The 13,988-nt window shown below is 38.5% G+C and overlaps 1 protein-coding gene across 1 annotated transcript in view; it reads right to left on the reverse strand.

Moving 5' to 3' along the window:
- The window catches only part of SNX25 (sorting nexin 25), a 75,661-nt gene extending 61,913 nt beyond the window's left edge, over window positions 1–13,748 (reverse strand). Inside the window, exons 1-2 of the mRNA XM_027879842.1 lie at window positions 13,704–13,748; window positions 1,456–1,540 (exon numbers count right to left, since the gene is read on the reverse strand). Of these exons, the coding sequence (XP_027735643.1) occupies window positions 1,456–1,477 (22 nt within the window). The 5' untranslated portion in view covers window positions 1,478–1,540; window positions 13,704–13,748. The remainder of the gene's footprint in view (window positions 1–1,455; window positions 1,541–13,703) is intronic.
- Between the last annotated feature and the right edge of the window lie 240 nt (window positions 13,749–13,988).

Genomic DNA, 13,988 nt, shown 5'->3' on the forward strand with positions numbered 1-13,988 from the left:
GAGAAGTAAAATCTGATTCAAAGAAAAAAAAAAAAAAGAGCAAAACCTCATTGACTTGATAATGTGACAACATCTACTCTAAACCTAAAGTGGCGGTAGGAGTCTGGACTGTTCCCCAGGATTAAAACCTCACTGGAATTGGAAGTCTCCTAGCTAAATAAATGAGGCATTTTAAAGCAGTTTGTTGAACAGCATGTTACATCAAAATAGCAAAAATTGTTAAAAATTCCTAGGATTTATAAATACTTTAATCCTGATCTATGCAAGACTGAATACAGAAGACTAGATGGTATTTTTAATACCATCGGTAATAAATTTTTATCTAACCATGAACTTGTTTAAAAAACAAAAACAAACAAACAAAATCACCAAAAAAACATTCACATTTGAGACAACTACAAATTTCAAAACTGTCACAGGGCAAGAATCTGATCATTTTACTCTAATTAAAAATTAAATACTGCTTTTGTGATTCATTCAGTATCTCAAACTTAAGTTGACTCAGTCACCTTCCAAACCCAAAATGCTTGCTTAAGTCTTTGTATGGTTGAGTAAAAAGTACAGTCTCATCTTTGTCAAACTGCATAACAGAGAAGTTGGCTTCATCACTTAGGCCTGGAAGAAATACAGGAAATCTGTACAAGTTTGCTCTCCAAATGAAATCTGACAAGTTTGCTCTCCAAAATTCAGAGTGGGACTGGAGGGTAAAAGCTAGTTTGAAAAAAAAAATAGCAGAAAGGCAAATGAGCTGTCACAACAGAAGATACTCAACTCTGAAAAGTGAATCACTTACATATTAGTAACTTTCAGCCTTACTGGGTAGGGATGGCCTCACACAACCAACTGATTTATCTGCGAAATAAACACCTTAGATGAAGACAGCTCCCATATTTTCACAGACACGAGTTACTCCTACATGCAAGTAACTGCAGGGAAGTGTAATACGACTACCTTTCCCTCTATATTCCACAACACCCGTTGTCTGTCTCCAAATAACCCTACAATTTCCAAATCTCTGATTATGTCAAGGCTTCATTTCAAATTCTGAAGCAGGTTATCCAAAATGTAAAGTACACACATGAAAGAATACCACAAATAACTTGTCTATGATTGTTTCTACATGTAATAATGTTTAGACTCTACTATCCTTTTCACAGGACCAGGAATCCTCTAGTCTGATTCCAGACGAAAAAGCTTCCTAAAAATAGATCATGTTATAATAGTTCACCTCCACAAAAATATGACATGGGTAGATAAAGTGTTCTGATTTTATATTTTAGCTACCTACCCTGCTAACAGCTATTCATAAAAATAACTTTAAAAACATAACACATCCCAGGTTTTTGTAAGACAACCAACGTGTTCTAAAATTCTGGAATACTGTGCAGTTATGGTTTGCTAAGATGACAGGAGATATTCAGACTCCAGTGCACCTTTGAGCAAGTTAAGACTCACCTTCTTTCAGTGCTTTATCCATATTGTGAGAAATAACCACTCTCCTTGATTGGATTGAATCATGGGAGCTTCCAGACCAATTACTCTGAAATTCAAACATAACATTCATCACAAGAGGAAGGAACAAACCAAACTTTCAGAAGGAATAAAACTGGAATTCAAGGCCATAGTACTATATCATTTGGTCTCTATACAAACATTGTCACCCCACACATTTAACACAGAGGAGTGTCAATTATCTCTGAGGTTACTATAGATAGTCCATTAAGACCATATTAACACTCATTGTTGTGTATAACTTGCCAAATTATCTTAGTTTTTTTTTTGGTAGAAGGGAGCTGTATTTAGCAGCAGTTCAATGTACTGAGAACAGGACATGCATGTAACAGAAGAACAGGAACTCCTCCATTCAGTATTTTCACAGCAAATATAACATCTTCATAGCCTACTGTGACAATAGACTTCATCTAGCCTCATAAACTACTTTTAAACCAAAGAGAAGCCTTTGGATCTCCCACACTAACTTTGGATCACATCCTTTTGGGCTTCTTCCTTCAAAGATACTTCCAGCTGCTGCATTTTAAGCTGCTGACCTATACAACATTTACAAACATCTGTATTGGAGTATTCACTCTTACAGTGTCCAAACAGGAGGGCCAATGGAGAAACATTTTTCAGAGTGTAGACAAAGAGAAGTGATTCATGCTGTATTTGTATAGAAAGGAGTGTAATTTGAAACAAATAGAAATGGTTCCCTCTGTAATCCAGTTTATTTCACTCCCCTTGATGGGAGCCCAGATTCTCTTTGGTAAGGAGATAACACTTCAGAAACATCTCCATCTCTCCAACATTCACTAAATAGAGAACAAGGAAGCAGTATAAGCTCTAAGTAAAAACACTGTTTAATGTTCTTAAAGGTAATATACTATTATTTTAGCCAATTTACAGGCTAATTCTCAGTGTATTTTGGTAAATATGCTTTTCTCCACTGCAGAACAAAGCTCATCTAATGGGACCCAAATAAAGGAGTCTAAGCACTACTGTTAACAGCAAAACAAAGCTTTTCAGGCTCACTCACATTTGACACATAGCATTATGATGAATACTTTCCAGGCCTTGAGTGCCCTCCTTCTGCCCACAGTTGATTTATTCTAGCTTTTGAGTGAGTGCAGCAATACTCCCAAGACTTCTTCCAGTCACAGTTCTGAGACTGTAACTGCGGTCTTTCACCTGATTTCTTCCCTTCTTGGCAACACTATCAGCACACTTGCCTCCATTTGCAGTCCCTCCTTAATATCAAAACTATAGTTACAGAGGGGTAAGAACAGGGTATTTAGTGAACCATGAGAGAATTTCAAGTTCCTTTTTACCTGAACACAACTATGGTAAAAGCATAAGCCATATCCACCTAAACAGCTGCAGAAAGTATTTCTGCTCTTTGTAAGAACACTTAAGTGTATTCACAGTATTTGTAAGGCTCCAAGATACAATCTCTGGCTCCTGATGTTGTCACACTTCCTCAACATAAAGTTGTGTTAACGCAAGTCACACAATCACTTCAGGATTTTTCTGCTTTATTTGCAGCAGGAAATCACATGATTCATAACCACTCCAATTTAAAAAGAGAAGAGACAGACTCGCAGAGACATTAAACACCCCAAATACATTAGGGGAGGGGGAAGGGATTCAGAAAGCCCAATTAAGAAAACTCACTCAGGTTCTTCAGTGAAGAAAGAGCTCCAAAACATGAGGCCACAATTCTGACTGAAGTTCTGTGCTCAACACACTCCATCTTCCTTAGCACTCATGCTAGCTGGCTTGGGTATCCTACAAGCTAATCCTTCTGCTAAAATGAGTCATACCTGCATAGAAGTCAGTCACCTCAAACTAACTTAGGCATCAACAGCTCTCATTTGTACATATATTGCAGGGAGTGGGTTTTTTACAGCCTAAAGCATCAGTAAGCACTCTGATGCAACACTTGTCAAATTACTCCTTTCAAAACTAGTTTAAATACAAGCTAAAAAAAAAAAAAAAAAAAAAAAAAAAAAAAAAAAAAAAAAAAAAAAAAAAAAAAAAAAAAAAAAAAAAAAAAAAAAAAAAAAAAAAAAAAAAAAAAAAAAAAAAAAAAAAAAAAAAAAAAAAAAAAAAAAAAAAAAAAAAAAAAAAAAAAAAAAAAAAAAGCCTTTCAGAGGGGATCTACGGTTGCAAGCAGCTTGCTCCACATCACTACACTATGATCCAATCTATACATTTCCACAAAGCAGGAACTGATCATTTCATGCTTCGAACTTGAACACTCATTTTAAGGACAAGGCAGACTAGTATTGCCTCAGCAAAATGCTGCCTCTTACATACCAAGATACAAACCCACATCTCAGCTTGCCACAACACATTCTATTGAGAGTGTCCTCTATGGTTTGTATATTTGACTTCTAAAAGGCACAGACAATTCATTTAAAAAGAGCTGTTCAAGACATGATCAAAAAGAATGTAAAAGGTGACTTTACTGCTGCACGAATGTAATTACTGAAGGGCAAAGGAAGATGCATAGTGTATCAGACTTTCTGAGAACTTTTCCATGCTCATACAGGTATTGCACACAGTCATGAACTGCTGAAGAGAAAAAGCACAGAACAAGAAAACAAAAAACACCAAAAAAACCTCTTTGCTAAAAACAAGGGTTCAGTTTCATTAAAAAACAAATTTTCAAGAAAAAAGGAGAATCTAATATTTGAATAAATGCAAATGTTCAAATACATTGGAGTGATCATAGAATTGTTCAGGTTTGAAAAGACCTATAAGATCACTGAGTCCAACCATTAACTTATGATATTAATTGGGTTAGGCTTAAGGAAATAAAGAGTTCTGAGAGATCTTACTGCTGACTCCAATTGCTGAATGAGAGGGTACAGAGAAGAGGGAGCCAGAGTCTTCTGGCGGATGCACAGCACATTAGGAAACATTGCAACACAGGAAATTCCCATCACAAGGCAAAACTATTTTAATCATGAGGTTTGTCAAGTATCAGAATGGGTCTGCTGAGGCTGTAGACTCTACATCCTTCTGTACAGGAGAAAACCCTCAGCAACATTACACAGTTGGACTCACTCTGAGCAGGAGGGTGGACTAGGTGCCCTCCAGACATTCCTTCCAACCTGAACGTATCATGATCCCTGATGGCCCTTCAGAGAACTGTGAATTTAATTTCATAACTGATAATGCATCAGATCTTAAGTTGCCTTATCTAAAACAGCTTATCAAACTCATTTTTCCTTCCCATTTTATGAACTTGCATTTAGCAGAACCAAGTTTTAAGTCTTGTTAGTTTAGATTTGGTTTCAAAAAGTTCTGGTTTTGTGGCAATAATAATGATGAATTCATTAAATAACCAGTCATCCCTGAGTTAGATAACATATATGGCAACAAACACCTTAAAACAACAGTAACAACCCGGTAACACAGATAACCAGCACCTGCGATAACAGAAGGATTCCAGAAAATTCATAGTCCAAACTCAGCTCTAACAGCTGAGAGAATGAAAAATCCAGCAGATTTCACTGGAAGACTTTCTTCCCACTCCTGCCTCAAGTCAGATGGAGGGCATATGCAGAGAACAGGTTCAACTAGAAAGCCTAGATGTGAATGTTTTCACATTTTTCTTCATGTCACTCATCTAAAGGAAGACGATGCTAGATTTCATGAAGTAGTTGGCATAACCCTGACTGAGCCAAAGATGTTTGTAAATGGATTTAATACAGTCAAAGATCTAGCTTAGATGCTCTTTTATACTGAATAAAATCTGGCATGTTCCTCTAAGTTCTGCCTTGCAATATCACAGCCTCCAAAAAACTAAAAACAAACCAACAAAAAAAAAAAGGCTGAAACTTAAACATTTAACAAAAGGACTTGCGGGAGTAGGGGTGGAGCACATTTGATACATGCTAACAATGAGGTTACTAACAAACATGGAGGGTTATTTCCTGGAGTAGTGCAAGTTTTCCCCAATTTTGACTTTGTTTGCAGGCTGAAAAAAAGGATGTGTGCATTTCCTGTAGACTTCTGAATAACACCCATTGTTTGATACTTTTGAGAATAATTTAAGATGCTGAAAACAACAGTCTCAGTGGGCCAAGAAAAAAGCCAAAAACACCAAGGTTGGCTTAATCCTAAAATTTTGTCTTAGGTTCAGTCTCCTACAAATGCAAAAATGAAGTTAATATCATAATGTTAATGTTTAAACAATTCAAGTAATTTAAAACTAGTTCTGCAGAGAACAATAAACGTTAAATAATAAAGAATTAAGAAGATATTTCAACAACTACACTCAATAAATGGCAAAGCACAGAGAACACAGGAGTACCTTCCACTAAGAAGAAATCCATCTGCAACACCTGGTCATCAAATGCAATGTTTAAAACATAGCAGCAGAAAGCCAGGCAGCTGCTACATGCAGCCTTACTCTGCCATGGAATTAAGGCAAGAAGCAGAGAAAAATTTACAATTATTTCTATTACATTAACTCAATTACAACAGAACTAGAACAGAGCTCAGGACAGATCCCACAGTATAAATGGGCATTGTGCATGAGACTGTCACTTTACCCACTGATGTAAAAGGCAAAGTCTGCATCTAAGTCAGTATTCACGAACCATCCAGTTACCCATAGCTACTTGCTCCACCCCCTGTTGCCCTATTAACTTTCCTCTTATCTTTGTAAAACATACATCAACATCAGACTGGACCTTGATGACAGAGTCACAACTTCAAACAATACTTCACTGAACTTTCCATAAATTAGTCTTTAATTGATGTGGATAGACATGTTCTTAGAGCAGTAAATATTACTTCAACTTATGGTGCAAAAATAAATTTTGTATTCACAAGACAATATTTTCAATTATTATAGTTCTATTTAAGATTACAAGGCAAGTATGTATGTGCCACATTAAGCATTAATCTACATATATTAAGGGATACCATAACTACCAATTTAAAAATCAACATACTTAACGCATATTAATCCTATTATCTTAAGCATCATTATCTCAATAATCATGTTATGATATCATCACAACATATTTCCACTAACATAGTAGCTTCTGGAATATGCAGACCATGGTAATTAGATGGGCATGTTCTATCTGTGTTCAAAACTGGTAAAACTGTAGCAGTGTAAAAACTTTATAATTAGGGTAGAACTCTCTTCATCTGAGATTTCATATAATACCAGACAGACAAGAATAGGAAAATGAAACACTTCTTAGGTCATACTTTCATTCTTATCAGTACAGCTAAGAAAAAATTGGTAGGTTAGCATTCAAATTTCTTCTCAGCAAAATATACAGCATTATGCTGTGCTGGGATCTTTAACACTGCCATCAAAACAAAGTTCAACATGAATTCTCAGGGCACATGCATAGTCCCCATCTACTGAACATTTCCACATTCTACTCCTCTGTAAAAGACGACAAGAACCTGTGGTCTATACTTCAAGGCCAAAAGAGCCATATGGCATGAAAACTGAATTGCTGGCAAACCAGAAAAACCTGCACAGATTCCTGCCTGAGCTCCAGAGTCTCAGCTGACAATCAAAAATGAATTCCTGCATTGTCTATTGCTATACCCTCCCTCCACTTGACTTTTCACTGTACAAAGGTAGGGTGTTCTGTCTTCTACAGAGCATCACAAAACATGCTGAGTGAACAGTCATCATTGATTTTATTAACTCTTTCACTGTGTGTATTTAATAGGGGAAAAAATGATACAGAATGAGTGGTCACAAAAACCTCCCATGGACACAATATAAATTTGTTCCCCTTATGACTACATAATTTATTTTTTTTTAACCATTTAACAAAGTAACAGATTGGGAAAAGATACAGTGTTCTACATCACTGGCTCTTCCTTTGGGTAAATTTTGCTGCTCGTCTTTACAGAGAACAAGGAATCAAGACTCAGCAGTAAGAGGGAACTCAATCAGATTTTATTTTCAGAATGTTTCTGATATGCGTGCGCAGTATTTTCAATGCCAAAACTACCCTGAATGCGGGATGCTTTCGCTCTTGACTTTATTACGGGGGTTTGTATCCACCTTTAAGACTTTCCTACAAGAGACTTGGACAGCAAGATCTCAATGAGCCTACCACCTGCCCCTACTGACTCAGCATGGTTTGGTTAACAGGAGAAATTAACTTACTTCCTAGTTATGTTTTCAGTCGTAAAACACCGTTTAAGTGAGAAGCAGTCCCCAAAAAGGTAAAAACAGCCTGATTCACAGAAAATTATGAAATGTCAATCTAACACAAAGTTGAGAAAATTAAACGTCAAGCACAATACAATGCAGAGTTGAAGGTGACACAGGATACAATGAAAGGAATCAGAAAGAATGGCATGACAAATCTTTAAATATATACAATGAATAAAAGGCTGTGTGGAAAACTAAGTCTGCTCACTTTTAGGGAGTTATGGGACAAACAAGTGAAAGATAGTGTTTGAAAAACATTTAATTTCCCAAGGTCAGTCTCCTGTGAAAATAAAGTTATCACTTTAAAGGTATACATGCAGGTAATCAGTGTGTGCAGTCCTGACAAAGCTTCAATTCTGAAAAAGTTTATGAATCCCAAATTATAACAGATATTTCACAGATCCCTAAAAATAAACTACAGGCCCCTGCTGAACTATAACTGCGTATTTGCAATTCATGCAACATTTTCTTAACATTTGTAAATATTCATGGAATTGGTAAAAAATGCTACAATATCTTTTCATTACTTTAATTCCATGACTTTCCTAGTAGTTAACTAACCTACATCATCACAGGCTGACTGTTGATCTGCCTTTAAAAGAGACAGTACAAAGAACAAAAGTAGGAGACTCTCAGTTTGTTAAAAACACACCAAAATCAAATACATTTTCTCCTTTCAACCCAGAACAACTGATAGTAGATCAGAATATTTGGTTCCAAGCCCAAGAGGATCTAAAACTAGCATGACAGAAGAGTAGCCAGCAGAGACTATTACTTCTGCCAAGTATCACAAAAATCCTGCAGTATCAGAGCACTGAATATTCCCCGTTGGGCCAGAGAACAAGACAGACCATAGAATATTCTTAACTTTGGGTTGAGAAAAACTCATACTTTTGAAGACTTACTAAGATGTAAAGATCAAAACTGAAAGGAGTTAAGAAGTTTCTCTCCTCTCTCATAGCTCTTCCAAACTGCTTACCACATCGAGAACTGCTTTGCATCCCACTTAAAATTGATGCCTACAGATGACAAACCTTCCACTTCCCACAGCTGCTGAGGCTCCTGCAAGTTTACCTGTGCAAGCTTCATCTCATGGCAAAAGTCCAGCAGTGAAGGAAAATAAAACAGTGTGTCCTTCTCCTCTGCTTCCCTTGTGTTCCTCACAAAGAGCAGAACACTCGGCTTGGATACCGTGGCAGATACTCAACCAAGGCTAAGCTGCCATCCCATTAATATCACTCAGACCATTTCTGGTAATCTCACTGCCCATCCTCCTAGGGCTTAAATTAAAAAAACAGTACTATGTTCCAGGATCCAGATATTTCATTGGCTACCTGATCCAATGAGAAAAGATTTACTTATGCCCTCCCATTAATGCCAGACTCACAAAAAAAATTCATGTTCAAAGATGGAACAAATGTTAAGGAACTTAAAACACGATCACGTATGTCTCCCTCAGGGATAGAATGCAAGAGTAAACTACTCCTGAAAATTAAGAGCTATTAAACACTAGTGAACAAGAGTGATCAAATATGTCAGGAGCAGAGTTTTAAAGGAATACTCAAAATCATTGACAACTGCTAATTGTAAGAAACTAAAACCAGGGCATTAGAATCAATGTACCTTTTCACTGGAAAAAAGCACATTTATTACCATTCTATTAGTGCTGCAGACAGACTAGGTGGATCATTCTCTATACAAAATATAATTTATTTAATCTGAATTTAAAATGCAGCATTTAAATCTAATAAACAGTCCTTGGGTTTAGCATTATTTAAATGAAGTTGATAACCTATTCCTCTATTACTCAGAGCTTTTGCTTTGAATCTGAGTCAAAACAATATGCAGAAAAGAAAACTCTGTCCTGCCAGGTTTCTTTGGCAGAGAAACAACTCATACTGGAAATGTGGGAAAAAGTCTTTTCCTTTCCCTTCCCACTGACTTGGTTAACATGGTTCTTCGCATGAGTCAAAGCCATCTCCTCTACAGATGCAAGTTAAAAGCAGTGTAGGGAGCAACCTTGCATTTAAAAAGGTGACACATGTTTTAACCAGGGCTATCTTTGCTATGAGCAAGTCCACTGACACTCGAGAATTAAAAATGCCCTTTGAGACAGAGGCTTTTACTAAAAGTACAATTGGGTCATCATGCCTTTTTGCTGTCTAGCATTTTCCTGTTCTCCTCCACCACAAATAATCTGGTCCTACAACAGCTCCTGAGAAGTGCTGAAATATACCTGAAAAAAATGTAAAGGAATCATTCAATTCCCACTATTTCAATATCAGTAGAAACTATTTACCAATATTATTAATGCCTGCACGTACTTAAAGTAGTAAGTACAACATTCTTACGACTTGCCTGTACACCTCTCTTAGCAATGAAATGTGGAAGCCAGGAGACTGCCCAGACATATTCTGTAAACAGAGATGTCCCTCACACAAAAACTACACTGAAAGCACACCTTATCATAGGGATATAAATCACACAGCTTGCTTTGCAGTTCTCAGCAGATTTCAAATGTTCTTGCTGAGATACCTGACTTTAGCAGGAGGTCGTCACCTTTCAAGTCCCAAAGAGGTTACACGAACAATATTTAGGACAAAGCACAGCTTCACTTTCAAAAAGATGGCTTTTCTGGTAGCAAGTTCAAGTACAATGAAGAAAAGGCATGCACCTTGTTCTTATGAAATCAGAATCTACAACACAGCACTTCCTCACCCAAGTTACTCCCTTGCATGAACAGGTCCAAGAAAATTCACAGCATTGAACTCACACATAGTAGCTGAGAATGTACAAAAAGTCTCCCTTTTTTCAGCGCAGGATAAGGGAATTGATCCAAGTCCCTTTGATGTTGATCAAGAGTACTCCCACTCACTTTCCAAGAGCTGAGTCTGACTCCCACTAGAGTAAATATTTATTACTGAATACTTAGTGTTTCCTCATTTGTTAACCTCAATGTGAAAATCACTCAAAGAATGAAAAGTGAACCTATCTGCCTACGGTTCATATATACAACATATGCAGAGTAAGATGCCAGTCATAATAACTTTTTTTTTTTAGCTTTTTCCTAATTATTAGACCAACAGAGGGTTCTTCCCTATTCTGGAGGAAAAGACACAAGGCTGAAGAAATTATACCTTTACAGTCATCCTACTACTGGCTCCCAGAAAAGACAACAGGATCATAAGGCTCTATGAAAAACATGAGAGTAACAAATGAATTATAAATAAAGCAGTGTAAATGCAATAGGATGTATAATAAAAAGATTAACCTACAAAATTTTCAGAGATAAATGTATGCAGGAAACTTTGGAAGAAACATTTCAGTGAATGGCCTTCATTTCTATATGATGCCTATCTATACAATTTTATTTTCTTCACCTACACATTGCTGAAGCCCCAATTAGGAAGTTTGCTACACATATAGAACATTTTGTTCAGAAAAAGTCTGTCAAGAAGCTTTGCAGTCCTGAAGCCACTCCGTATCAGAAAATCAACAAAACTATAAATTAAAGGCATGAAAAACCTGATCAAGATGCCTGGAATTACATCTTCTAAATAGAAAGGTAAAATACCTCACTCCTTTTTTGGCTGTCCCTTTTGTAGAGCCAGGTTAAATTCTGAGAAGGGTGCAAAGAGGGAGGAAAGAAAAATTTTAATTGAATCAGAGAGAGGGTAGAAAACCAATCCTGGAAAAAGGGTTGTAGCAGGTACTGCTGCTTTAGTAGTGAATTTTAAATGCCAGATTTCAATTCCCTTCTGAAACAACAAACACATACCACAGAGCTATAATAAATCCAAACACAACAGATTAGGCTAACAAAACAACAGTGGGTCTTCACTATTTACACATACAAATCCAGTAGATGGACACAAGAGGAGAACATCAAGACAAATGCACAGTAATACATCACAAAAAGAAGGTGAAGATGGTAGAGTAACTGAAGTGACCGTATTTGTCTCTGGACAGTTTTAGTTTCACTGCTGTTCACTAGATTTATGTATTACATTTTTCACAAAAGGGGCAAGAAAGAACAACAAATGTTTTGGGTTTTTTTGTCTTCAAATCTTGGCTTCCCAAATTAAATCAATTTTTATTATTTAGCTATTAATGAATCTGGAAGTTTCTCCTCATTGTGGCAGCAGGGAGATTTCAATTGTTAAGTTTACATTTAGATTTTTTTGGTACTATGTAAATTAACGCATATGCACATGTTCAGATAACTGTACCAGTGCATAAATGTCACTGGAGCTATGGCATTAACACTGAAACATTTAATCTTGTAAATCTGAAAGCAACAGGAATTGTTGTCTTGATGATCAACTGATGCATTTTTTTTTTCCATTTGGTCTAGGGCAGTTAAATACAAAAGCATATAGTCCTTTACTACAAGGTGTTTATGCACTTAACACACATTTACTCCATAGCACTCCCATGACAAAAACCAGCCAAACAATCCCTACCTGTACCCACATAACACAGTACATACAGAATAGATAGCTTCTGCTTATCACCTGTTTACTTTGTGCATTACATCTTCTCACTTCCCCATTTCCCACCTTTAATGCTCATACACATTATTTATTCATCGTTCCCTTCAAAAAGCTGAGTATGATGTTGAGCCTTCAAAGGAAAGAAGATTTTTTAAAAAGTCTACCAAGTAGAGAAAATGAATATTACACAGCCACAAATAGATTCTGAATGCACCTTTGCAAGCTGTATTATCCACTGAGGTCATCAGCCCCTGGCCAAATGATCCCTACTGACAATATCCTGCCAGATTCCATTAAACGCACGTCTGGAAACGTGTATTCCTCCCAAACACAGGCTCTTTCTCTCCACAGGCCAAGGAATGAAGGAATGAACCACTACTGCAGGTTGTTAGCTGATTTGATTGAAAAGACAGAAAGACCAACAACTGTATCAGCAAATGATTCCTAACTCTGTCCTGACAGCACTCTCTGTTTTCTGCAAATTCAGCTGCACCAGCTGCAGTCCCAGGAACACATAAGTGACAGCATTATTTATTTGCTGATAAGAAGAAGAGTACATGTACTAAATGTAACAAACTGGGTTACCAGAACACCTAGGCTGTACACCCAGATGGCACGAATTATGCTCCTCTCCTTTGCAGATTGTTCTCAGGTATCCTGTGTGACACTGCTGAATGAAAACAGCACTTACACAGTACTGTCTGCTGTGGCAGCACTTCACGTGCTAACACACCTAAAATTCACCAATGCCAAGGGCACCCAACCAGAGTCATCAGCTGTGATATTAAACACCACGTCCCTGTGACCTATGGCAAAGCAGGAGTTGCAGGAGATCCTCCTCATTTCCAGTACTAATTTTTCAGGCCTGTCTAGGATCAGCTCCGAAGCACGGGATCACTTGATGGGTAACAAGGGCATGGATGGGAGGAAAGTTTCCAAATACTTTGTGCTACCAGTCCCATTCAGAAGAAGCCAAAAAATACTAAGCAGTGAGCTACAAAGCACTCATCAATTAGTACATTTTAGAGCACGTACAGAAAATAAAATTGTTTCCCTTTTGCACAGAGCTCTGTAATGGCTTGAGTACACACTGGCACTATGATAACACTATCTGAAGCTGCCCAACTTCAGAGAACGCACTTAAACAACGCTATGCTGCCTCTTTGAGCAAGTCGCCCTTTTACCAATGACATTTCGACGGGAGGAGCAGAAAAGGATTTGAGACACCATCTACAGCGAACTGCCGTGCAAGCGTTCTCACAATCCGGAGGTCTCTCTGAGAGCAAAGTCTAGATTATTCCCGTGCTACCCTCCAGCACAACTTTTGCCATTTAAAGCCCCGTCGAGGGGCAGAATGTGGGCGCTCCTATGGCAACGGGAGGACAGCAGGACACCAGGTTTGGGTGGCGTGGCTCTCCCCGGCGGAGCGAGGGCCGCGCCACCTCCGTCCCCGCCGGCGGGCAGGGCGGCCACTGCCCGCTCCGCTCCGCTCCCCTCCCGCTACTCACCCCCGCGACCGGCCGGACCGGAGCGGCGGCGGCGAAGTCCGGCGGAGGCAGGCGGCGGCGGCCGCGGCACATCAGGACGATCAGGGTGCCCATCGCGGCGGCGGCGGCGGCGCAGCCCGCGTAGAGGGCGAGGCGGAGCAGCAGCAGTGCCAGGCACGGCGGCCCGCAGCCCGCCGCCTCGGCCCGCTCCTGTCCCAGGTGGACGATAGACACTGCCAGCAGTCCCAGCCCCGCCGCCAGCAAGAAGTGGGACGAGCCGGGGTCCTCATCCTCCTCGTCTTCCGC

This window comes from Empidonax traillii, unplaced genomic scaffold (assembly GCF_003031625.1).
Source record: "Empidonax traillii isolate 1590-97213 ecotype Southwest subspecies unplaced genomic scaffold, ASM303162v1 scaffold60:size2069287, whole genome shotgun sequence".
In the NCBI taxonomy this organism is placed as follows: domain Eukaryota; kingdom Metazoa; phylum Chordata; class Aves; order Passeriformes; family Tyrannidae; genus Empidonax; species Empidonax traillii.